This window comes from Carassius carassius, chromosome 24, assembly GCF_963082965.1.
Source record: "Carassius carassius chromosome 24, fCarCar2.1, whole genome shotgun sequence".
In the NCBI taxonomy this organism is placed as follows: Eukaryota; Metazoa; Chordata; class Actinopteri; order Cypriniformes; family Cyprinidae; genus Carassius; species Carassius carassius.
In genome coordinates, this window is record NC_081778.1 from 21,649,085 (window position 1) to 21,674,490 (window position 25,406).

Here is a 25,406-nt window from a genome sequence, read left to right on the forward strand (position 1 = left end):
CTGGATCTTCCTTTAGGCCAGGGTTCCTCAAATCTTGTCCTGGAGGGCCAATGCGCTGCAGAGTTTAGCTCCAACCCTGATCAAACTCACCTGTGATTTTTTTTAATGATCCTGAAGACATTGATTAGCATACTCGAGTTTGTTTGATTAGGGTTAGAGCTAAACTCTGCAGGAACGTAGATCTTGTGGGCTAGATTTGAGGATCCCTGCTTTAGGGCTTCCCTTTAATGTAATTTCACTACTTTTGTTTAGAAAGCCAGTTTTCGGTTGGTCAGCACTGAAAAAGGGATTGTTGATTATCTTCGGTGTGCCATTTAGGTTAATATAATTAGATTCCCATACGCTTTATAACTCGGGAAATCTAAAATGTTCATTGCGGCCATTAGCGATCTCATACTGAAGCTTTCTATGTGTGCATTCCTGTTTCACTGCTATTAATTATTCAGTGGCTGGGAGAGATGGAAGATCTGTAGTTATGTTCTCACTACACAGTATTACTGAATGGAAGTAGGGTTTTGTTCCTTTTTTTAAATCACAGACTGAAGGAGTGATTGGATAACTGATCCTAGAACAATAACTTTTTTTTGTACCGTAGATGGTTAGGAAACTTTTCATTTGTATTAAAAAGTAGCAGCATTATTTTTGGGGGTACAATTTACCAGCTTCATAGACAAGTATTTGTAGCTTTACCTGAGTGCCGTTCTGAGGAGGTAGTGTGTGAATGTTTATGAGAGAGAGCCCTGTGTGCTGGTGCTCTAAAAAAATGGATTAGTTTCTTTGTATGCATAAATATGAATAAAGAATGTGACATTCACATCCAGATACTCCCTTTAAGTCTTTATTTCCTGGTTGGTCAAATATCGTTAGTTTCTGGTCCTTGTTTTATATTGCATTGATGGCTTTGTCAGTGGATAATGCACGTCTTTTAATAAAAATAAAAAATGTGTGTGTGAATTTTTAAACATTCAGCTAAAAAGGTTTGATTTCGATTATTTGATTTGCTACGATTGAGTTTAAATATGTCTTTCTGCAGGTTACATCGTTATGCCAGTAGGTGGCAACAAGTTACTAGGAGTGAGTTAACATCAGGGTCCTTTTTTAAAAAAGGGCTTAAAAGTCTTAAAATGTTTAATATAGTCATATTACTGCAAAATTGTCTCTAGTCTGGATGAAAATAGTTAAGTATTATGCTACTTACATTTTAGACACAGATTTGACTGTTTTGTTCTATTTCACCAAAGAAAATAGTTCCAAACAAGGATCAGAACAGAAGTATTTGCACACTGTCCAAACAACATTGGGCATTTTTGTTACTGAACGATTCAGCAATTTGAAGGAATCGTTGAATGAATAAGTGTCTTACCGCCACCAACTGTATGCATTTCTTATTGTATATTCAAAATCTGATTTAAAACATTTATCTCATAACATTATTGCATTTGTAATTTTGCTGTGTAAATGTAATTTGATTGGTAACAGCCCTGTAGTGTATATCGAATTTCTTTATCAGTTACAAGAATTTGACATGAAAGATGATGCATACATTTTGCAAGTTCAAAAATGTTGGCCTTTATAAAGGTAAATAACATTCTGGGGTAAATATTAAAAAATGCTGATTTAGTAAAAACGGACAGAACACCGATTAAAATATTGCTTCAGAATAAATCGTTTACACCACCAAAAAGTCTCAGTGATGCGGTGCTTTTGTGGGAATATTATGTATCAGTCCATGTCTGCTGATATGAAAAGTGTATGTCGTAATAATAAATAGAATTGCTGAAGTGTTTCCAGGGCTACGTTTTTGATAATGCAGTCACGGTAAAAATATACAGAGCAATGAGATGAGCCATGGGTTGGGTGTGGTTTCTTTCCAACCTTTTTTGTCCTACATTTTTGTTCAACAACCGGGCGCCAAAAAGACAAAGAAAAACTATCCTTTTTCTAATGTGTATTGATCCTTGGAATGAACACTAAAGAACTCTGAAAGAGCGAGCAAATTGAAACTATGACATGAGTTTCACCCAGTAATTTTAATGCCGGTTAGTTGACTTGTTTTGTTACAGGACAAAACAAGAGGTACTGAAGAGGAGGCAGTGATAAATAATAACATAGGCTTAATAGTGGTCTTGATTGAGATCAGAGAATATCAGAGATTAAAGTGCTTGATATTTATTTACTGTATAAAATGTGTTGAAAGAATTGGGGAAGATTCAGTGACTGAAGAGGAATACAATAGAGATTAAATCAAGATGCACATGTTACATATAAACAAGCCTTGGTAAAATCATCCAAAGAAGTTAAAAATTTTTGAATCAGACTCTGAAGTCAGACTTTGAGTCAGCTGGAAATCGTGTCTTTAAACAAGACTGCTTCATTAACCTGGTTCGTATGTGGTTAAGGCTAGATGGCATACACAGCAAAAACTACTGGGCATGTGCACATCAGTATAGCACATTTTTTCTCACACTGTACAACAATAATTACTATATTTTGAATTATTGTAAGGGCTATGTTTAGGGTTGGGGTAGGTGTAGACATTAATACAACACAATCTAATAGGTAGAAAATTCAGTTTATTGTTAGTGTCCAGTTTTTGCTGTATTCTTTCTAGTCACAACCCTCTTCTACTGCTAATTTGTCTTTCCTGAACAAATTATTTGAATTTTGCTTGATCATATCAGTCAAGTAAGTTTGACCTTCTCAGTGTTATATTACACCATTTCAAAGCATCAGGTTCAAATATCTAACTGTACAACAAAAGTGCCATTTGACCAACATAAATAAAATCCTAGAATTTGCCAACACTGCAATTTGTTCAATGTGTTTTAAAGAAAGGATAATATCTGTAAACATTCTCTAAAATTAACATTTCATACATTCAAATTCTTTAATGTCAGTATGGCTGGTCAACATTCAAATCTCTCAGCAGGAAGCACTGGAGATGCACAGTTTACACCACAAACACAAAATAATATATTCATATAGATGTGATGTTTTTATGTGGAGTCATGTGGAGTTTAGAAAATGGTGTAGTTGTTGGATTCTCCATATCCCGCTTCCTTCAGATATTGTTCAGTATTGATTGGCTCAGGCACCCGGATGACGCTGCTGTCGTTGGCACTCTTCTCTCCTGATTGGAGTTTGCGCCTGACCTCAGCCAATGAGGGGCGGTCGTGCTCCTTCCACTGACAGCAAGCTTTGATAAGTGAGTAACTGGAGAAAAGCAGTATCAATAATTATTTATTTTGAACATGCACACTAGCAGTAAATTAAAATACAATAAAGAAAAAAATGCAATACAATCATTTTATAAAACAATAAATTTAAAGGTGCATTTACATTGAGTTGGAGCAGTTGTTTGGTTTCTTCAGGGTTTTCCCTCGCTGATGATACTGTAGAAGTTCCTTTGCAGGTATTTCAGCAAAGGGGACCTCACCTGAAAATATAAAGAATATGATAAACAAAAATGTGAGAGAAGCTAAAGGTCAGATTTATTAATCATTCTAAGCAAGATACAGTCAACTTAAATCATTCCAAAAGAAAAGGACAGCAGACTCACCAAGAGTCACCATTTCATACAGTAGCAGCCCAAATGACCAACTGTCAAAAAGATGAAGACATACAGGTATTTGAGGTGAAAATGTGAATGTTGTTTTTCCTGAAAACATGTGTTGTGCTTTTTACTTACACATCACTTTTTAGAGTGGCTGGTCTTTTGGCCAATAGCTCAGGAGCCTGCCACTTTTTTCTCTCAGGAACTTCACTGTGATCAGCACTTGCTGAAGTCCTCTTATACAAATCATCCAACCCCCAGAGTTTTGCGGTACAAATCCTGCTGACCAATACACTGCGAGCCTTGATGTTGCAGTGGAGAAGGTCTTTGCTATGGAGAAAGTCCTACAGAGAAAGAAGAATATCCATCCTTGAAACTAAGCAAAAATATCACATCCAATTAATGCTTATATTGCCACTTCATATGCCAGAATGCTTGGATTTTGACACTGAGAAAGTGATGATAACAATATTGTGCTCACCAGTGCAGAGGACACATGTGAAGCCATGGTGAATATCTTTTTCTCTGTCATCTGATACATGCCCTCTGGTCCAACGTTATCCTGTTTAATACCAAATGACAAATTAATTTGCAACAAAATAAGTTTATTTAGATGCACAAAATTTGCACAAAAAAAACAAACAGATATCATGGCCAAAAGGTAAGAATTTGTTCCCATGATTTATTCACTTGTAGCTACAGTCTGTTAGTTTGATTGAACTAAAACAAGGGAACTAGCTATTAATCATTGGCCACAATATCTTGTAATTTTTTTCGCTGCATGTCATGCTTTATTTATTTTTTACTAATTTAGTTATTTTTTTCCCCCGTATATACCAACCCTGGGCTCTGTACCAATTGACTTTATATTATTTAAATAATAATAATAATAATAATACATATATTTTTATTGCTATTTTGCTTTTATTTTTCAGATTTAGCATTTTTCTCCCTTGTGTCAGTGACCCTATAAGAATTATGACCAATGCAAAGCTGCTACCTGTTCTAAAACATCTTGATCAAACCTCTTACTTGTCTACACCTCCACAGGAATCCGAGCAGATCTCTGTTCTCCATCTCTTCAATAACAGTAATGAGAGGAGCTCGCAGGGATATAACTCCCAGAAGCTCCGGTAAGAAGGGATGGGGCCCTAACTGGGAAAGGAAGGATGCAAAGCCCAAGAATGACTGACTTTCCTGTTTACTGGCTGAATCTGAGTATAAGAATGAAAAAAGAAGAGTGAAACTGGAATCCAGATCTCAATCAGACGTTATGACTATGTCATTGATTACTTGGGCACCTTTAAGGACACGCAGCACCACATTTCTGTTTTCCATACGAGCCCTGTAGAGCGAGACAGAGCTGTCTGACTTCAGTGAGTATGATGCTGGGAGAGGAGCCACCCCTTTGAATTTCTCTGGCAGTTGCTGTCGTGGAAGTTCCCTGGGCTTTGTGAAGGCTGAAGCTGCGGCGCCAAAAGAGCCTCCGCCATCAGTAAAGGCCACATTGTTGGCGTTGAATGAGGCATGTTCATGTCTATAGGAGTCTCGAACTGGGTTGAATGTGCTGTAAGATGTAGTGTCCATTGCTATGGTCTCACCTTCAAGAACATTCAGACCCAGAGGAGCTACGTATGAGGAAATAGAAAAAGAGTTGTTTAGGTGGGATTCAATTAATCAAAAGTATATGTATAAACAAAAAAATGTTACAGGATACTTAAAATTTATTACCCATTAAATATCATTTTTGCTTACTTGAAGTCAGAATCAAAACCATTTTGTGCAAACATATCTCAATGTGTAGATTAGAGGTGTGGTTTATACACCCTTGCCATGACACGCAAACACAGTGGTTTGCTTTTGAGATGCAACATTAACACTAAAGCAAATATTGAATCCCTGTATAAGCGGTATCTACAGACATTCTATATGTATGTTATAATTAGGAATAACATTATTGTAATTAGCTTTACAGTCAATTTTGAAATGCATCATACATGTAACATAACATACATGCCAGTTTTTTGCATATAGCACAAAACATTGAACAATATACTGCCAAAACCTTAAAGAAGAAATAAAGTGAACAAGTGAACAATGTGAAAAGATAATGTGAAAACACTGTAAAAGATTGGCAAACATTGTATTTTTTAGCAACAGTGAAACTTTAAAATTAGTATTAATGGTATGAATGGATTTAATCTTTAATAAAAACCCAATAGGGAATTGGGAATATACTGAAGAAAAGAAATACATGAATGTATATTATCATAATTTCATAATCATGTGACAGTAATACAACATAAATAAATAAATTCCCAACATTAACCACCAAAATAATACTACTCTAAAATATTATTATAGTACTTTTATCTATGGATGATACTCTTGGCATGTTGTTTTCTGAATATATATGTAGACACTGACCATCAATGCCTTGCAAGGTTCTCCTATTCCTGGTTGCTCGACTGGACCTGGGTTGCAGGCGATCCACCTTCTCAGGACAGAACTTCAGCAGCAGGAGAAACACCAGCGTGACCAAGAAACTCATCAAAAACAACACCGGTACGATTATCACTTCCTGTTCATACACACGGATCTCTGAGGGAGCAGATCACAGGTTGACATGGAATAAGAGTGATATTTTTTACATTTTAGCTTACAACTTTGGAGAGGAGACATACTCATCAAATGGTGACGATGCTTTCGTTTTATCTGACAGACATGATTACTCACCACACAATGTGTCTCCAGGTTTACACTCAGAATACACAGAACTTGAAGAGGTCGCCATCCTGCGCAGAGACAGAATATGGATTTAAAAGATTTTTTTAAATTAACTACTTGTTTACCAAATAGCGCTGTATTTCTTGTTGTCCAAATACACAGAACACTGAAACAATGTCAGATCTAAGGATCTCTTATAATGGCAGTATAAAAAAATCTGAATTCTGGGTCAGTGTAACATGATCAGTCTTTCTAATCAGCATAAAAGGCTTTGGGTAATAGAGACAAATCATCACCTCATCCTCAGTGTTCATTCCAGTAAAAAATAGTTTTTTTTCGGGAACAACAAAAGAGAGAAAAAAGGAAAAATAGCAGGAAATATATTTCACAGGTAAATATGTGAATTCTATGTGTTTACATGATGAGAGTGTTTTGTAAGTGTAATTTCAAAGACGCTACACTACACACTTGTGCTCTGTGTGCAATATGAGAGGACTTCATTTGTGAGCAAACAGTGAACACCCAATCTTATGGTTTCTAAATGTCAGTACAAAAAGTGGTAGCATTTGCTATTCTTTGTGTGTGTTCACAGCTGTAATTGTCATTTGTGTTGTGCTACTAGATGAATGTGTTCTTTCTAGGCCTGTAAGAGCTAAATGTGCTAAATGACTGTAAAGTAAAAGGCAGCTGTGTTAGCTCAAATTCTGTCATACACGGAGCAGCATTTTTATTTAGATTTTGATGCTCAACCTGTTAGTCTGCATTTTTCATTCTCAAAGACCACACAATGACACGTCATATACACAGAGGTGCATAAGGAAACCAGCATAAGCAACTGACATATATTATGCATAAATATCTTGCCTTTATTTATTTACTTTTATTCATCAAAGATTCAGTTGTTCAAAGTGACAGCAAATACATTTACAATGTTAAAAAAAGAGATTTCTATTCCAAATAAATGCCATTCCTTTATGGTCATCAAAAAAATCAGTTTATAAAAATATTCCACCAAAAATATCAAGTATCAAGACATGATTTCTGAAGGATCATGTGACACTGAAGACTGGATTAATGCTGAAAATTCAGCTTTGAAATTTAAATTACACACACACACACACATATATTGTAAAATGAAAGCAGTCTTTTGAAATTTTAATGATATTAAAATAAAGAGTATTTTGAGGACTTTCCAAAATGACAACAAAGAATCACACTTACCCCGAACATTTGAACAGTGTAATGTTCTATATACTGTCTTTTGTCCTTCTTTGATGTAATTGTGGAATGTTTTGACATCATCAAATGTGTTCTGTGCACTTTATAATATAAACTAATTCACAATAAATACATTTGTCTGCAGGTCTGTATTGGCCTACCTGCTGGACACTGGTTGTCTTACTCCTTGATGCTCAGTCTTTTTTGTTTGTGTCTCAGATTGTCTCTATTCAGACAGTTTTCCATGATGGAGATGATATCCTGTTGTTGAATACATCACTCTGTCCCATGTTATACAGTGTAATTAGTACATCTTATTTGTCCTCTTTCTTGTTTCTAGAGAATGTTCTTATGGTGTACTGTATACTAAGCCTGCTTGTGTTTGTCTAGGTCCCACCTTTGTTGGAGACTTAGCTCCACCCTGGTCACCTGTGCTCTGTGTCTACACTTGTTGTTGTTGGTAACACCCTCCTTTCCTGTAGTGCTAAAACATTTTTTTACAGCCAAAGGGTTTATTATAGTGCCGAGCCAATTCTGCCTTTCACAGAGTATTATTTACTGCTGTCAAACCATATGAAATTGCACTATATCCAGTTAAATGCTCAGACCCTGCCTTTATGGCCACTTGTGTTAAACTTATCTCATCTTCAGCATATGTGACATTTTCTTCTTCTTCCTGAATATAACCAAAGCAAAACCTGATTATCCAGCTCCTCAAGTTCCTCTAGGATGTTCAGACATCCGGGCACAACTCCTGGCTCAATCAATCTCCATTAAACACAGTAAAAGAGGGTGTGCAGGTTTACCTTTCATCTACTGTTTATGGTTTAGAATGAAAACGGTTTCGTCAGCACTTGCATTCAGTGTCTGACAGCTGATGGTTTTAAGTAGGACTTCAAAAAGTCCATAGTAGGAACTTACAATTGAACATTCAGGTGCATCACTAACCAGTTAAAATCGGTTAATCAGCAAGCCATAAATACATATGATAAAAAGTGATCAAACATGACAAAGGCCAATATTTTTAAAATAGGTCTTTACTGGCTAAATCTATAGACCATGCTAATTGTTTATATTTAACACAGAATAATATTTTAAAGGAACACTACACTTTGTACCCGGCTGAATGGATTAAAAAACTGTAAAACTCAACTCTAGGGGAGTTGGAAAATGAGCCTATTTTCAAAAAAAGTGGAGTGTTCCTTTAAGGTCCAAACATTATCAGACCGGGTGAATATTTTACACCCAGGTAAATAAGGTAAATTATTTTTTAATTCTATAAATGTAAATGCCAAAACTAAAGCAAGTGCATGTAATCAGTGTATCGTGGATTTCTGGTCTGATATATACATCTGTGTGCATGAATTTGCAGAACAGTAACATTACATCTATACTGTTTAAAAACAATTACAAACAAATATTAAAATATAAATATCCAGGGCACCAAGATGTTGGCTATTAAATTAGTAAAAGTTTCTGAGCTCATGACAGTAGGTCTATCATTAATGTAAACAGAAGAATATTTTATTAATAATGCACAGGCTGCTCAGATGACATAAATCACAAATTGTAGTGCATCATGTTTGAGAGCAACAAAAAGGTCTGTCTTAGGTGGACATTATGGAAGGTCACCCAGAGCACGCAACCATATAGCAAAACCCTAGCAACGGCCTACCATCTCTCTCTCGCTCTCTCTCTCACGCTCTCTAAATCTCCTTTTACTAGTCAAGACCATGTCAAGACCTTATCGAGCCAACATAGTTTATCAAGTTAAAATCGGGGCCTGTATTCGCAAAACATCTCAAGGCTAAAAGTAGCTCGTAACTTGACGATCTAGGAGAAAATCTTTAAAATAATGGCCGCCAGTCCTAAATTTAGAACTCTTTAATTTTTTTTTATCTAAAAGTATTTGAGTAAGTTCATGAATAATATGCTTGCTTATCTTGCAAGAGAAAGGACTGCTTTTTGAATAATTTATTTTTATTTTTATCTTGACAGTAAATGGAATAGCCTTTATAAAAATAAAAATTATTTTAAGGTCTACACACAGTATCAGACATGGACTAAATATTTTACACCCTATGAAAATAGTCAATTATTATTTTTTAATTGTAAAAAAAATGTAAAACAGTTGGTAACACTGGTGGCAATGCATTTTCTCAGGGTGACCCAATGCCACACCAGTAGATCTGCCCCTAGCAGTGTTGCCAACTGCTTTCAGTTGAAAGTAGCTAAAACTGGTAGATAAATGTCACTAGATAACATCTTAATGGCAAATTCACTGATCTATATGAAGATGAATGTATATCAATGAGCAAGATGAGAACTTAAATAAGGTTTGTCCAAGAAGTTGCTATATTTGTCTCTGAACTTTTGAAAAAATTCTCAAAAGGTGGTGGGGAAGTCGCTAAATCGAGCTACAAAATAGCTAAATTGGCAACACAGGCCCCTATCTGTATTTAAAAGATTAGAAGTCAATGTCCTCTTTTAGATGTAAGTGTGTGTGTGTGTGTTTGTTGTTGAATTGAAACAATGGGAATTTACACCACTTTCACAATTTATTTAGAAGTTGTGAAATAGAGCATGTAGGAGTAGTGATCACATTGTGGCTGTGGGCTTGTTAGGGTGAGGCCCCACCCACTTCTCTCCTGCAATATAAAGAGAATGAATGGACAATGAACAGTAAATCACAGTACACTTACTTTGACACACTTTGAAACAGCAACATTAATTGGTTTAATTGCAGGTGAGTGACAATTCAACTATACCAATGACAGTGAGGCTAGTATTTTGCTGCCTGTCTTGACTGGTGGACTTGCATATAGGGGATGCTACGGTTATGGAGTCCCCACCTCAAAGCCTGAGGACCCAGGCAACAGCCTACTCTGACTATAGGTAGTGCCGGCCCTGCACACATCATAAATCTGTCTTTTAGGCAAGTACCAGATAGTCTGATTGGCCATTGCATTCATAAGATCAACAGAATGGTGTGTGACCAGTTATAATGCTCAACGCTGTTAAACGTGTAAAATATAAGACACAACGTGAGCAGATCTAAATTTAATGCCACAGTCAACACTTTCTTATTTAATTTTACATCTATTCATGACAGCCGTGATAGATTTGTTTTAACAGCACAGGGGCATTTTTGTCAAAAAATTTTGCACCCAAAAATGTTGGTCTAATACCATTACAAATTTACGGGGGCCCCCCGCACATTTATTGTTACTCACTCCAGCCACAGCTATAAAGTCTTTTCCATACATATATGAAATATTCACACACATTCTTATGCTCCACAAACTCAAACACTTTTGACATTCTAATATGTGGAAGGTACTCTTTGAATGTTAAGAACAGTATGTGTGATTGATTTCATGTGCGTGGTGTGTGTACAAATGGTCTTTTATGGGACTATAAGATTGTTGCACATGTGTTGCCAAGACTAAATAAATGATTCACTCTACGGAACTTGTTGGTTATTTGAAAGATAAGTTCAAAATTAAAGAATCGTTCATGGACGAACCTTGACTAGTTTACACTTTTTTACATGACAGTAATTGAAGTAACCTTTCCAAAAATATAAAGCATAATGTAAATGTATAAAATAATCAACGATGTCATTAGTTAAACTAATTGTTAATAAGGTTTATCAGTTAATTCATTAACAGTTTACATCCCTAGTTCATAGTTACTGATGCAATGAGCCATGATCTCAAATCTGTGAGAACCAAAGAAGACCTCAGTTTTCCCGTTCATATCAGACACAATGAATGGAAGGAAAAGTGAAACCAACTGTGAAAACAATTCATTTATTTGCCACTATAAAAAAAGACAAATGAAAAAACTACAAGGTAGTCAAGTGCTTTTTGTGTGACACTCTTCAGCTTGTTTTTGATTTGCTGAGATTTGGAAAGGATTAGAATTTCTTCCACCTCACTGGCTGAGAGTTCTGCCTTTAAAGGGATTCTCCACCACACCAAATTGTTGAATTAAGTCGTTATTTTTGTTTTCTTTGTGTACAAAAAATATTGTCATCGCTTCATAATGTTACGGTTGAACCACTTTTTAATATTGCATTAATGTGTATAAATACATATTGCAAAGATAGAAAAGTAGTTAAGAATTGTTGAAATATGTAAAGAAATTGGTAGTTTTTAACTGTTATTTGCAGTTAAATGTAGAAACATATGAAAAAAGAAATATATGAAACTGCAATTTATTACACATATACTGGAATGTGATTTCTTAAGGTGCTTGATATGAAATGGAAGGTAACTGTAAATGTCCTCGAAGGTCCTTGAATCTGGTTTTCATAAGAGTGAGAATCCTGGCTGAAATGCTGCGACTTAACCAGCTCCGTTTGGTTACATCACGGTTACAGTACACTCAGTTGAAACAGTGGGATAATGTTATTTACATGCATATGTGAAACCTACCCTTGGTGTTGTCCTCTACCCCTATTTAAGGATCTATTTCTTCTGATTCTGTCTAATGGCAATGGTCAGATCAGTTTATGGTGTATTTCTGCCATCTACTAGACTGGAGTATGAATTGACAATGTTGGGTATGATGAGATATTATTCAATCACACAATATTAATCTTTAATTAACACTGGTTAGGCATTTTCTAGACACATCTTTTTCGCCAGCAGCTGACCAACTAATACAAGCACCCTATTCTATTTTATTCCATTCTATTATTAATATTATTTTTTTTAAATGGCACTTGTAAACTGTTCTCTCGTTAGTCTCATTGCTTCTGTTGTTCTCATTTCTAAGTCACTTTGGATAAAATGGTCTGCTAAATGATTAAATGTTAATGTAAATGCACTGAAGACTAATAATCGCTGCTGAAAATTCAGTTTTGCCACAGTAAAAAATTGCTTTTTTTTTAAGGTATTAAAATAGAAAATTATTTTGAATTGCAATATTCCACAATACAGTTTTTACAGTATTTTTAATTAAATTAATGCAGCCTTGTTGAGCACAAAATACAACTTTTAAACAGTAGAGTATATAGACAAATGTTATTATTTCTGTCTCCAAGGCTTTTACCCCCTCTCTTTTGTATTCAATATGTTTATATTGTAAGAGAGTTGTGAATTTATACCATTTAAAAATTTTAATTAGAAATACAGAAGAGCAGTGATCACATTTTGGCTCTGGGGTTGGCAGGCTGAGGCCCAACCCACTTCTCCCCTGTAACACAAAAGAAAGGCAAGAATTGGACAATGAATAGTAAAATTTAATATATTTTTAGATTTTAATATCCCAAGGTTAGTAAGAATTTATGGTTTAAAACATGATCAGGTCCAATAAACCATTAAGAAAACTGGGTGTGGTAAATCTAACCAATTAGACTATAATAAAAATCCATAGTTACCGATGCAATGAGCCATGAGCTCAAATCTGTCAGAACCAAAGAAGACCTCAGCCTTCCCATTCACATAACACACAATGAAAGGAAAACCAAAGCACTGCAAAAATAAAATAAAAAAAGGGGTGGTGTTATCACTGTAAGGAATTAGGGCTGGGATAAACGATTATTTTATAAACGATTAATCTAGCGATTATTTTTTCGATGCATCGATTAATCTAACGATTAATTTTTCAGACCGTTTCGATTTCGATTATCTCCCCATTAATTGACTACTAACAATTTATACATGTTGATTTACATATCTGAATGAAAAAAACATGAATTCCTTAACATTGCAATATATGTTTATTGCTCTTAAAATTACAAAATAAAAGACTAAGAATGCATTACTTTGCACTTATAGAGATAGCATTCAATAAAACCTTGAAAACACATAGCTTACTGAAACAAGCTTACTGAACACATAGGGCCTAGCTTACTGAAAAAAAGTTCTTCTTTCAAATGAAAATAACAACAACTTGATGTCTAGCATTCAATAAAAAAGACACCCAAAATACTTGTTTAGAGCAAATGAAAGAATACAGTAACCAATGTAAACTTTAGGGCTTTAAGCTAATACAGAGAGTGCTTTTCCAAAAAATAAAAATTAACAGTGGGAGCCAGCAGCCTGTCATGTAGAAAAAAAAAATCTCTGAATGCTCCACGTGAAACTTTGGCGTTCCGCCCTTTTTCTATCGTGTCTAATGATTTTGGTTAATATGCACGAGAGAGAGAGAGAGAGAGAGAGAGAGAGCGCGCAAGAAAGCACTCGTGTAGTTAGAAGACTGTGAGTGCGCGCGCGTGCGTGAGCGTGCGTGAAACTTGGGTGTTTCGCCCTTTTTCTATCGTGTCTAATGATTTTGGTTAATATGCACGAGAGAGAGAGAGAGAGAGAGAGAGAGAGCGCGCAAGAAAGCACTCGTGTAGTTAGAAGACTGTGAGTGCGCGCGCGTGCGTGAGCGTGCGTGAAACTTGGGTGTTTCGCCCTTTTTCTATCGTGTTTAATGATTTTGATTGATATGCACGAGGGAGAGAGAGAGCAAGAAGCGCTCGTGTTGTTTGAAGACTGTGAGTGCGCGCACAGCCGGGGCTCTCTCTTGTACGCGCCCTGTCAGACGCAGCAGTCATTCTATATTCTACATCACTCACCGATCAAATAAGGCTTTGACAGCCGCCAAAAAAAAAGATCAATGCAGAAAAACCCCTGGATTGGTTATATAACGTTGGACAGAATGTTGATCCGGCCTTCGCGTATATTCAGCGCACATAAGGTAACCGTTTTGCAAACGTTTTTTAGAGAAATAAAAACAGGTCAACGAATCGATGCGCATATTTTGCGTCGCCGTATTTTTTGCGTCGACGTCATCGATGACCTCGACGCGTTGTCCCAGCCCTATAAGGAATATATATTAAATTTCTACCACAAACACATTCTGGTTACAAAGACAAAGAGTACAAAGAGACTGACTTTATGCTCCAGTGCTTCCTGTGTGACACTCTTCAGTTTGTCTTTGATTGGCTGAGATTTCGAAAGAGTCAGAATTTCCTCCACCTCATTGGCTGAGAGACCTGCTTTTAATCCTGCCTGTGCAAAACAAAATTATCTTAAGTCTGTTTTAATACAGTGGTGAAGTACAACAGAGGTTATCATAAATTTTTTCATGTATGTAATGACATAAAATAAAACATGTAAATTAATTCTCATTAGCAATTTTACAATGTAGGTTCTGCATCTGACGCCTCTTCAGTTAAAAACCACTAATCTTGGGTATCGGATACCTCAGTGAGTGAGGCAGGTTGGGTAATATCCTGATCAGTACTCCAGATTCTTTTCCAGAGCTCTCTAGATACCCTCTCCACCAGCATGTCTCCCTCTTTTTCCTTCTCTGCTACAGCTGTCACAAAACGCATCGCATTCAATGTGCCTACATGGAAAGATGGAAGATGAAAGAGAATAAAAGTGATTGTGATAGAAAGTTATAAAAAATAAAATATTCCCCTTAAAAACAGTCCAACATTCTTTTTGTATATGACATAAAAATACATAAATACGGCTTACATTGTGCATCTGATCATGAGTGCCATAGTAAAGAGAAACAACTGAATACCTTTCTCAAACATTGCCTCAAAAACATTTGAAGGTGGAGACAAATGGACCCCAAAATAGTCAGACAGCCGCTTCAGATCTGTGGTCATGTAATGAAACTTATTTGGGACCATTCCAGGGGGCCGGTTTCCTAAAAATAGAAGAAACTTGATAATATATTATCTTATAGAAGCGTGCTTTTATAATGCTTTAATGAATAACATGATTATTGCGCCCATGACAGCCTAATATTAGTTACTTTTGAGCTGTTTCAGTAATGAATGCAACATAAATAACACTCTGGTTTTGGTATTTTAACTAGGTAGTCAGAAATTGTAAAGGATAATACTTTTTTTATTAAAATGTGAGATATTATGAAATGACCACGGATATGTATTTTATTTATTTATTGTTTTATGAAATTGTGTCCTGAAGTTCTTGAACAGTTATTTTTACTGATATTGTGTTACTACAACATTCACTATATATACATTATCAGTCGTTCATTTAAAATCAGCATTTAGGAATTATTTCTGAAGGATCATGTGACCCTGAAGACTGGAGTAATTATGCTGATTGGAATTGAGCCTTGCATCACAGGAATAAATTATATTTGAAAGGATATTCAAATAGAAATCCATTATTTTAAATGGTAAAAATATTTCACATTATTACTGTTTTTGTTCCTGTATTTCTGATCAAATAAATGCAGCCTTGACGAGCAGAAGAGACTTCTTTAAAAAAACATCTTACTGATCCCAAATTTTTGAATGGCAGTGTATAATATATATATATATATATATATATATATATATATATATATATATATATATATAGATAGATATATATAGATAGATAGATATAACGTTAACGTTATAAGTTACCCATTACCTGACTCATGCATAACTCCCCCTAAATATGCCGGTTTAAATTTGAGGTCGATGTTCCAAACCTTTCTATAGCGACACAGCACCTTAAAACACGAAATCAACAAATATGAGAATATCTGGAGCAGACAATTGACTTAAGTTACTTTAAGTGGGGAAAAAAACATTACGCACCTCAAATGCCAGCCAGGAATACGGAGAAACAACATCATAGAACAACTCGACCACTTTTCTTGAACTGGACATCTGTTAAGAAAAACCGCAAAACCAAAATCTAAATATGGATTATTCGAATCATGTCATTTGCATGCACGCGAGCACCTTACCCTTACTGCTTCACTTGTGTACTTGAGAAACCGTGTTAAAGTTCAACGCAGTTAGATCAAGAGATATTATTAACCTGACTGTTACACCAACCACTACAAAAAGCCCCTCATTCGCTAGAACATTTTACTAGAACGACTGTTTGAATTCTATTAACTACAAAGTGTATTTGTACATATTATGAACGACGTTTAGGAACAACACAGACAGAAATCATATACTCGTCTCGAAATAGTGATGGACGCTTTCAAACTCAAAACACTGCGTTTTGAGTGCTTCAAATCAAACGTAATAATTTTCTGAAGCAACTGGTTCAACTGATTCAAAGTTTCGAAAAGTTTAATTTCTTTCTCACATCACTACTCGAAAGTAAACAAGCTTGCCGCACAAGCCCTGAAAAGTGAAGCCAAAACGTCTCGATCGCCCCCTGGTGAGTGGTCCTAGTATAGGTCATAAACCCCGCCTCCCCATGTTATTCAATGGGACGCGAGACCAACTAAACAATTAAATTACCCTTCAAATATCTTTTTTCCGAAGCTGTTTTTTGTCATTTACTGTAGTTTGTATCACGCTAATGTAAATTCAAGTGTTCGTTTTTAAAATAAGTTGTTTTTAGACGTCGTGATTGACAGCTGTGATTGACAGCTCTCTGGAGGAGGCACTGAAGCGTCAACAGGCTTTTTTCATGATCTTCGGAGGACTGAGGAGATTGTATTTACCTTATTTTAATGAGATTGGAGTGGAACGGAGCAGACAGAGTTCACAGGAGCAGGACTCCACTTCCAAAAGTCGTGGCCTGGTGGTTAGAGAATCGGACTCCCAATCGAAAGGTTGTGAGTTCGAGTCCCGGGCCGGCAGGAATTGTTGGTGGGGGGAGTGCATGTACAGTTCTCTCTCCACCTTCAATACCACGACTTAGGTGCCCTTGAGCAAGGCATTGAACCCCCAACTGCTCCCCGGGCGCCGCAGCATAAATGGCTGCCCACTGCTCTGTGTGTGTGTTCACTGCTCTGTGTGTGTGCACTTCGGATGGGTTAAATGCAGAGCACAAATTCTGAGTATGGGTCACCATACTTGGCCGAATGTCACTTCACCTTCCTTCACCTTCCTTCAAAACAGTGCAGATTACGGTATGTGCATTCTGCGAGGGAGAGTGAGGGCGGGGCACAGGGGCGGGGCACAGGGGCGGGGCACAGGGGCGGGGCCGTGCTTGCTACTGCGCAGAAAGGCCTTTCTATACATGTCTATTTTTATTTTTATTTTATTTTATTTTTTTCCAAACTTTATTATGAACAATGCACAGGACAATAGGTACAGAGAACACTACAAATACTGTGAAACCTGCACAACAAAAAAAAGAAATGTACAGACCAGAGGATAATAACATATTAATTTATAGAAGGGGAAAATTAAAATATATTCAGTTCCTTCAGGAGATGAAATGTTCTTGTAGCCTTCATATTTTGCATGTTTTCTATTGTTTTGTAATATGTTTTAAAGTCCAGATGAAATACATTAAAGCTAGGTTGTGAATTAGACCATTTACATTTGTGAATATGGTATTTTCCGAAGATAATAAACAGTTGAATAACAAAAATTAAATTTTTGGACAAACCACATAAATAAAAGTATAACATGACATCAAAAATATTGATTCTGACGTTTACATTCAATTTTGTGATTATAAATTCTTCCAAATCAGACCAAAATTTTTTTGTGTACATACAGTGATAAAATAAATGAAAAATAGTCTCCCTATTTGATTGGCAAAAGACACAATACTCTTCTATGTTTATTTTAAATCTTCTTAGCGTATCTTTAACAGGATAAATTTGATGTAAAATTTTAAATGAAACTTCTTTTATTTTATTATTAATACAATATTTATAAATAGTAGTGTTTGCCTTTTCCCAATTTAAATCACCCATGGTTGAATACCAAAAAAACTTTGCAGCAGGTGGAACCGAGCATGAAATTTGATTTCTAATATATTTATTGGTGTATTCTTTCTTTGTAATGTCTGTATCTCCAATAAAAATTCTATTAAATTCAGCACTAATATCTGTAAATGATATGTGTTTTAGAATTTGAAGTGAACCTGCAGGGATTGCATCAAATACAACTGCGTATTCTTTTGTTCTATACATGTCTATGCAGGCAACACTTTCCGTAGAATTACGTCACCTCCACAAATGACGCGGACGTAAGTTATGTCACCTCTTTGTACGTAATGTTAATATGTTCTGTACTTTTATCTTTGTTACTTTTACCTAGTAGAAATAATAAGAAAAATAATAATCGATACTTATCTTTTACGGTTTATGACACAACAGCGGTTTTTTAACCCCCCCCCCCCCCAGCAATTTGCACTAGACATCCACAATTCATATTTTGAGGGATTCTGCCTTTTGTTCTTTTGTTTTACCAATGTACAACTGCCAATGTAACATTCCATGCATTTTTAGAAAGTTAACCTTATGTTTGTGATATTTAGCAGTGAAAAAATAAATTAAATATTAAATAAATTATTAAAATAATACCTCAACCAGAACTTTGTTTTTTTTTATTTTGTATTTTAAGCAAAATAACAACATATACATATAAACCACAGTAAAATAATGAAGAATAATTTCCACAATTTAGCAGTTTTAATTGTTTTTGAGTAATAATAATAAACACATCTTATACTACACTGAAAACACATGGACTGCAAGTGACCATAATTGTTACAGTAAATACACAATGTGTGTGCACACACACACACTTTACTCTTCAAGACCTCCATCTTCAGTGAAGCAATCCCAGCTACAGTAGCCAAGGTGGTCATCTTCGGATTAAACCCCAAAAGCACTCCCTATTATCCATTTCCCTGGTGACCAGCCCCACAGTCTTTGTGAAGCTGGCTGCACTGTAGGCGACTGCACCTAGAGATGATGTAAGGCTTTCTGTACTTTATGTGATAGTGTCTCTTTAAATAGATCATAGATCGCTATCTGCGCAGGCGCAAGTCCAAGATGTCAGCGCCATATCGGGACACTGGCGGCTTCAGTTTTGACCAATGGAAGAGAGCGAAGGCGAGTCGTCCATCTTTTTTTACAGTCTATGGTTCTAAAGTTAGTGAAGAATTTATAGAAGAATTTGTAGATTACATTTGCTTAAATTGAAAAGCAAATGCAATAAAATGCTTGCTTCGATTAAAAACGAATCGCCAGCCAGGTTTGTTCACACCGTGGTTTGTAGTTACTGATAAACTTTCGCAACAAGTTACAAAATATTTGAGGAATGACAGAACAACTCGAGGCTTGAGCGCCTGGCTGTATCAGTGCTCCGCCCTAGCAGTCACAGTGAAAGTCCCCGTCTGTTGACGGGGTTGCCAGATAATCATATTGTTAATGCGTCTTCATTTAAACATAATGTTCCTGAATATGGGGGGTTAAGTTTATTATTGTAAACCTCATGAATAAAACCTGCAGTTTTCTAGTCTTTAGATAAATTTTTTACTATCCGAAAATGTATAAATAAATCATAAGAAGAGGAACTCTCACATTACACCAGCACTGGTGACTGATAGGACTTTTATAAAGCTATTTTTTATAATTTCTATATAATTTATTTGTATTATATCGACCGAAGCCGTATCATTTGTTTCCTATTTTCTCACTGTATTAATTTGCTGTTGAGTTTATTATTTATATCTGGCAACCCGTAAAGCGATCCACGAACATATGCGGTAGTAGGAAGTGTTCAGGACAGAACACGCCAGTGCGCGGGCGATTAAAGGAGACTGCAGGATATTTTAATATCCGCCAGAGTATATCGTCTTTGATAGCACACCTCCATTAATCACTGCTGTAAGTATTGTTATGGTTATTTCAGAATTAAAGGGGATATATATTAGATGCTTAAATGTTCCAATGTCAGTCTGCATATCTGCAAGGCTATTACAGTAGATTCATCTCATATGATTCAAATCACTGTTCAGATAAACATAACCTCAACATCCTGTTGTTGAATTTTTTAGTAATGATGGGATAGTCAAAATATGGGATGACTGGTGTCAAATGTTGGCAGTTTTCCAAACTGAATAAAGTGAGAGTTTACAAGAAATTCTGTTTTCTCTCCTTTAGTTTTCATTTTGGATGTCATTGGGGACCAGCAATTGTTTAGTTACCCACATTCTTCAGAATCTTCTTTTATGTTCAACAGAAGAAAGAAAAAAAAATTGAGGTTGGGTAAGTGATGCTAATTATATTTTCTTCGGTGTACTATCCCTTTAATCCAAGTCACATTTCATTCGAATGTTAGACTGATAAGCTTGACTATGAAATATGATATCCTAAACAGTGAGACAGTTGTTATACTTTGTTATTGGTGTAAACAGAAAGATGTCACCAGATGAATTGGTCTACCTAGGCATCCTTGCTGCATCAATACCTGTAGGATTCCTCTTCCGCTACCTAAGTAAGTCTGGCCATGTTATTCTTCATATTAATGTGTAAAAAGTCAGCCTGAAATGGAAATGCATCCTATCTTTTAAATGCATGTTCTAAATCTTCTTGTAAATGATTCAAAGAACATTTGTTTATGATTGATTTAAAAAATAATAATAATTTACCCTCGTAATTGCAGTAATTGTGACTTATGCAGGACAAGCTCATATTTATCTTTCTGTATTGATAAGTATAATGCCCATGTCTCAAAATCCAATCTACAGCCGATTCATGGAACCAAGTTTCCACACTTATTTATTTATTTTTCGATGATCTATAACTCTCAGATTTATGTCACAACAGAGATGTATTCAGAATCGTGAATTTAACAGCCCTTAATAATTTTCCTGTGTATTGTTTCCCAGGTCCTCCAGTCAAGCAGGGGGCAGCATTGCTGTTAGGTTTGATCATCTCCATAACAACCTGTGGGCTTCACACTCTACATTCTCTATGTACAGTGTTAGGAACATGGCTGATTATAAAAACCAACTGGCGGTTAGTATGATATCTGCACTTTTACATTGGGTTTGGCATGAATCTTCTGTAACCTTGTGCCTTCTGCCTTGTTTTTTTTTTTTCGTTTAGAAGTGCCCCTGCTCTGTCTTTGGGTTGGACGTTTCTGTACCTCCTCTTTTTCCGTCTGGTCACCTGGTTTGGCCTCCCTCAGCCAACACCTTTTGCCAATGCCATTCAACTTCTGTTAACACTGAAGGTAAAACACAATAAAGTTAGACTTTTTGTCCATGTTTTAAACTTATTTAATGAGTTTTGTTTCGAATACACAGATGGTCAGTTTAGCCAATGAGATTCAAAGTTATCACTTGGAGAAGAAAAAAGAAGTGAGCGCCTTTACCAAATCCCGAGTAGTGGGAGGACTTTCCCATGAGCCTTCACTTTATGACATTATATCATACAGCTACTGCTATGTGGGCATAATGACAGGTATTTTGCATTTTACACGATTTTTGTGTTGATTTGAATATGTGGGAATGCTTTTGAGTCTATACATATGTTGTGAACTATTTGTTTTGCATGTATGCTAACGTGTCTCTCTCTGTTTTTCTCTGCTACTAGTTCAGTAATGTGTGAGTCCAGTTTATTTTTATAACTGATTGTGTTTATCATTGCTTCTCTTTTGTCATAATTTGTTCTCCCAAACCATGGCTCATTTTTCATTCCAATATTCCTTTTGATTCCATACCTTTACTCCATTCTATCTCAATATCGTGTGTTATCTTTGCACATCTAATTCATGTCTTCATTGATAACTCTTACCATTCTCTTTTCACGTTCCTTCATTTTCCATTCTTTCTCCCACCCACTCTTGCCGGTGTTCTGCAGGTCCCTTCTTCCGTTATCAGACGTATGCAGACTGGTTGCATCAGTCTAATTCTCTGTCATTGCCCGGTAAAGAGCCCTGCCTGCAGAGGCTGAAGATGGTGCCCGTTTATGGAGCTCTTTTCATAGCCGTCAACTCTGTCTTTCCCTTGTCCTATGTCCGTACTGATGAATTCCTGGAGCACAACTATTTTTACAGGTAAATTTTTCTGAATTAAAAGACCATTCCAAACTGAGTCTAAAAGTAAATGCCAAAGGAGATGTTAAAATTAAATCATACTGCATCACTAATTTTTATCATATTGAGAATAATAGTGGTGTTATATTTCAGGCTTTTCTACATGGTAGCAATATTCTTTGTATTCCGGATGCGTTTCTACTCTGCGTGGTGTGGGGCAGAGGCTGGCTGCATCAGTGCAGGTCTAGGCTGTTACCCCCATGGGGCGCTTTCCAAACCTGGAGGAGGGCCAACGGTGAAATATAGGTAGGGTGATTCACTTTATTACCGGATAGAGTCGTAATGTTTGACTGTAACTTGGAAAAATGATGATTTTAAAGTCCACCTACAGATATGTTTATACCAGGGAATAACAGTGTACATTCTTGATAGGATACAATAGAACTTGAATTACTCAAGAAGAGAAATGAAGATTTTACAGTAATGGAGCAGGATCCATTACTGCATTAGAGGACAGCATCACTAAATATATATTTTCTCTACCATTTAAAAGTTTAGGGATTTTGTTAATGTTTTTGCAAGAACTTTTATGCTCACCAAAGCTGCATTTTGTTAAAAAATACAGTAAAAACAGTGGTAATGTGCAGTATCACTGAAATGTAAAATAGCTTTTCTAATTATATATTTATATATATATTATTATATTTTGAAATGTAATTTATTTCTTTGATGGAAATCAGAATTTTGAAAAGTCTTGCTACAGTCTTCAATGTCATAAGATCCTTCAAGAATCATTCAAATACAGTGATTTGGTGCTCAAAAATTATTATTATTATTATTATCATTACTATTAAAGTTGCAAACAGTTGTGCTGGTAATTTCTTAAGCGTGTATCTACAAGATTCTTTAGCTAGACTATCTACAGGAAATTAGAAGCTCACTTGTAGTTTGATCATGTGGTTGATAATGGTAACAAAATGTTGTTTATATTTCAGTCCTGATCCAAACACAGCTGTGGAGTATGACTTTAAAACGATCCAGAACATCGACTGTTATAATACAGATTTCTGCGTAAAGGTTCGGCATGGCATGCGCTACTGGAACATGACAGTGCAGTGGTGGCTTCACAACTACATCTACCCCAATACTCCTTTCAGAGCATATGCTCTCAGGTAAAAGCATGTACATTTCAATTGACTTTCAGTTGCATTGTGCTCTTATTGACCATCACTAATCTTCAACTTTCTCTTTCTTACATTATGCCAGGGCTGGATGGACTATGTTAATTAGTGCTTATTGGCATGGCCTCCATGCTGGTTACTACCTCTCTTTTCTCACTATCCCATTGTGTATAGCAGCAGAATCAGCCATGGAGGCATCAGTCAGAGCCCGTCTAGGGCCGATGGGCCAGAATATCTTTGACTGGATCCACTGGTTCCTCAAGATGAGGGCTTACGACTACATGTGCATGGGATTTGTTCTCTTGAAGGCCAGCGACACCATCAACTACTGGAGCTCCATATACTTCATAATTCACATCATTGCTGTTATTTGTATAGGAGTAGGACAAATGATGAAAGGAGGTAAAAAGAGAGAGAGAAGGGAACGAGGTGAAGGAGAGAAAGAGGATGTGGTAAGAGAGAAGGCTGAGTGAAATGAATGTGTGACATGCTGATCGTGGTGATAACCCGGAGAGTTCGTATGTTTATGCAAAACCATTTCTCAACATGAACTGTAATAGCCATCAACGGCCATTAAAGGTACTGTATTTTAAAAAAAACAAAACAAAAAAAAACACACAGACAGAAGAGTAATAGATAATAGACCCGAGGACAAAAATCTTTATTTTATTGGCAGTGAAAATAGCTTTCAAATCATTTCCATCATTTTAATGTTATCTGTGGTTTTGTTACTTATATTGAAAAGTGCTTCTTTTGTGCAACTGTATATATTTATCCTGACCAGTTCAGTATTGTTTAAATTATGATCTTGTTGCTGTAAACAATTTCTAAAGGAGGTTTGTATTTTAATAGTGGTTCTCTGCTCATTAGTGACCTTAGGACTCAAATGACTGTAAGTACATATTAATTAAGTACTTTATAACTGAATCAATTCATTTCCAAAAATATTTTACAAAAACATTTACAAATAAAAAAAAAAATAACTGTTGCACCCATTTCACTATGAGCACAAATTTGTGGTGATTTACTCTCTCTAATAGTGTATTGGAGGTAATACAACCTTTATAATAACAAGGTGTATGTATGGAACATTAAAGTTAGTCTGCCTTGTTTTTCATACATTCTGAGGGATGGATTGAGGATCCATTTTCTGAAAGTAGGAGTGAATGTTTTTGCTATTTTCATTCGTTTTTCAGTTTAATACCACATGATGTAAAGTGCTTAAAAATATCAAGCTAGGATTTTGCACCAATTCATGTTTCTAAAGTAATGCATTATTACTTAGATCTCTTCAAAAGAGCTCAAAAGTGCTGTTCTTACAAAAGCACAGTCTGGTTCTATAACATTCAGAATATTTTGTCCTGGTACACTGGAGGGAAGGGCTGGTGTTTAGTTTATTGATCGGTTGAGATTGTATCATGGTTCCTGTAATGCTACCTGCTATGTTGTATCTCTAATGTTTTTCTGGAGTATTAAACACAAAATGTGCCATTCCAATCTTTGAGGTTTTTTTTTCATTAAAATCACAGTGATTATTTTTCATCCCAGACAAACTTCCTTTTCTAGGTGGAATGTCAGTTTGAAAGACAAAATGTGTTAAACTATCATCTGATTTTTAAATGAAGTGACGGTTTTCAGTACTGTTTCAAACATTTTTGTGATGGATATTGTTTTTTTTTTTCGTTTTCTTTCTTTCTATATTAGCTCACATTCTGCTCTGACTTACACTACCATGTCAAATTTTGGGGATGGTAGGTTTTTTTTCTTCAGATTTTTGCAAGAAATCTCTTATGCTTAACAAGGCTGAATTTATTTGTTTAAGAATATGATAAAAAAAAAAGTCACAAATTACTGGAGTTTTAAACTTTTATATGGTAATATGTAATCTGTTATAATTAAATGTATTATTAATTTATAATGATTTTAATTTTCACACAATCCTTCAGAAATCATTCTAATTTGCTGATTTGGTGCTCAAAAATCAAATTGGTGCTCTTTTCTC

The 25,406-nt window shown here is 35.7% G+C and overlaps 3 protein-coding genes across 7 annotated transcripts; 1 reads left to right on the forward strand and 2 right to left on the reverse strand.

Annotated features, from left to right (window-relative positions):
- Positions 1-2,556: 2,556 nt before the first annotated feature.
- LOC132103670 (tyrosine-protein kinase STYK1-like) lies at positions 2,557-6,451 on the reverse strand. Its single transcript, XM_059508766.1, has 9 exons — positions 6,290-6,451; positions 5,981-6,154; positions 4,855-5,181; positions 4,586-4,767; positions 4,035-4,115; positions 3,689-3,897; positions 3,560-3,600; positions 3,340-3,436; positions 2,557-3,213 (listed from the first exon to the last, which is right to left on the reverse strand). Exons 1-9 carry the CDS (start codon positions 6,345-6,347, stop codon positions 3,018-3,020), a joined length of 1,365 nt encoding a protein of 454 aa, XP_059364749.1. The 5' UTR covers positions 6,348-6,451; the 3' UTR covers positions 2,557-3,017.
- A 3,627-nt stretch (positions 6,452-10,078) lies between these two features.
- LOC132103174 (glutathione S-transferase kappa 1-like) lies at positions 10,079-19,562 on the reverse strand. Of its 4 annotated transcripts, none has more exons than XM_059508055.1 (8): positions 16,220-16,392; positions 16,068-16,139; positions 15,898-15,979; positions 15,029-15,157; positions 14,700-14,845; positions 14,389-14,505; positions 12,885-12,978; positions 10,079-10,146 (listed from the first exon to the last, which is right to left on the reverse strand). In XM_059508055.1, exons 2-8 carry the CDS (start codon positions 16,137-16,139, stop codon positions 10,097-10,099), a joined length of 690 nt encoding a protein of 229 aa, XP_059364038.1. In that variant the 5' UTR covers positions 16,220-16,392; the 3' UTR covers positions 10,079-10,096. The 4 variants fall into 4 exon arrangements, with proteins under 4 accessions (XP_059364038.1, XP_059364040.1, XP_059364039.1 ...); XM_059508057.1 differs by lacking the exons at positions 10,079-10,146; positions 16,220-16,392 and adding exons at positions 12,442-12,700; positions 19,446-19,562; XM_059508056.1 differs by lacking the exons at positions 10,079-10,146; positions 16,220-16,392 and adding exons at positions 12,442-12,700; positions 19,367-19,497.
- A 404-nt stretch (positions 19,563-19,966) lies between these two features.
- LOC132103175 (lysophospholipid acyltransferase 7-like) lies at positions 19,967-24,265 on the forward strand. 2 transcript variants are annotated; one of them, XM_059508058.1, is made up of 10 exons: positions 19,967-20,068; positions 20,374-20,449; positions 20,599-20,678; positions 21,073-21,202; positions 21,293-21,419; positions 21,493-21,649; positions 22,049-22,244; positions 22,377-22,529; positions 23,219-23,395; positions 23,490-24,265. In XM_059508058.1, exons 3-10 carry the CDS (start codon positions 20,603-20,605, stop codon positions 23,875-23,877), a joined length of 1,404 nt encoding a protein of 467 aa, XP_059364041.1. In that variant the 5' UTR covers positions 19,967-20,068; positions 20,374-20,449; positions 20,599-20,602; the 3' UTR covers positions 23,878-24,265. The 2 variants fall into 2 exon arrangements, with proteins under 2 accessions (XP_059364041.1, XP_059364042.1); XM_059508059.1 differs by lacking the exon at positions 20,374-20,449 and having other exon boundaries at positions 19,996-20,068.
- Positions 24,266-25,406: the final 1,141 nt, after the last annotated feature.

What these genes read in the sequence shown, in the direction of transcription:
- LOC132103175 (XM_059508058.1), top strand. Translation starts at nt 20,603, where the DNA reads ATGTCACCAGATGAATTGGTCTACCTAGGCATCCTTGCTGCATCAATA. An exon ending in AACTTCTGTTAACACTGAAG is followed by an intron (nt 21,420 to 21,492) that starts GTAAAACACAAT and finishes TCGAATACACAG; the next exon opens with ATGGTCAGTTTAGCCAATGA. An exon ending in TTCAGAGCATATGCTCTCAG is followed by an intron (nt 23,396 to 23,489) that starts GTAAAAGCATGT and finishes ACATTATGCCAG; the next exon opens with GGCTGGATGGACTATGTTAA.
- LOC132103670 (XM_059508766.1), bottom strand. Translation starts at nt 6,347, where the DNA reads ATGGCGACCTCTTCAAGTTCTGTGTATTCTGAGTGTAAACCTGGAGAC. An exon ending in CACATGTGTCCTCTGCACTG is followed by an intron (nt 3,898 to 4,034) that starts GTGAGCACAATA and finishes CTTTCTCTGTAG; the next exon opens with GACTTTCTCCATAGCAAAGA. An exon ending in GTATGAAATGGTGACTCTTG is followed by an intron (nt 3,437 to 3,559) that starts GTGAGTCTGCTG and finishes TTATATTTTCAG; the next exon opens with GTGAGGTCCCCTTTGCTGAA.
- LOC132103174 (XM_059508055.1), bottom strand. Translation starts at nt 16,139, where the DNA reads ATGTCCAGTTCAAGAAAAGTGGTCGAGTTGTTCTATGATGTTGTTTCT. An exon ending in TGAGGCAATGTTTGAGAAAG is followed by an intron (nt 14,846 to 15,028) that starts GTATTCAGTTGT and finishes CTTTCCATGTAG; the next exon opens with GCACATTGAATGCGATGCGT. An exon ending in AGGAAGCACTGGAGCATAAA is followed by an intron (nt 12,979 to 14,388) that starts GTCAGTCTCTTT and finishes TTATTTTTGCAG; the next exon opens with TGCTTTGGTTTTCCTTTCAT.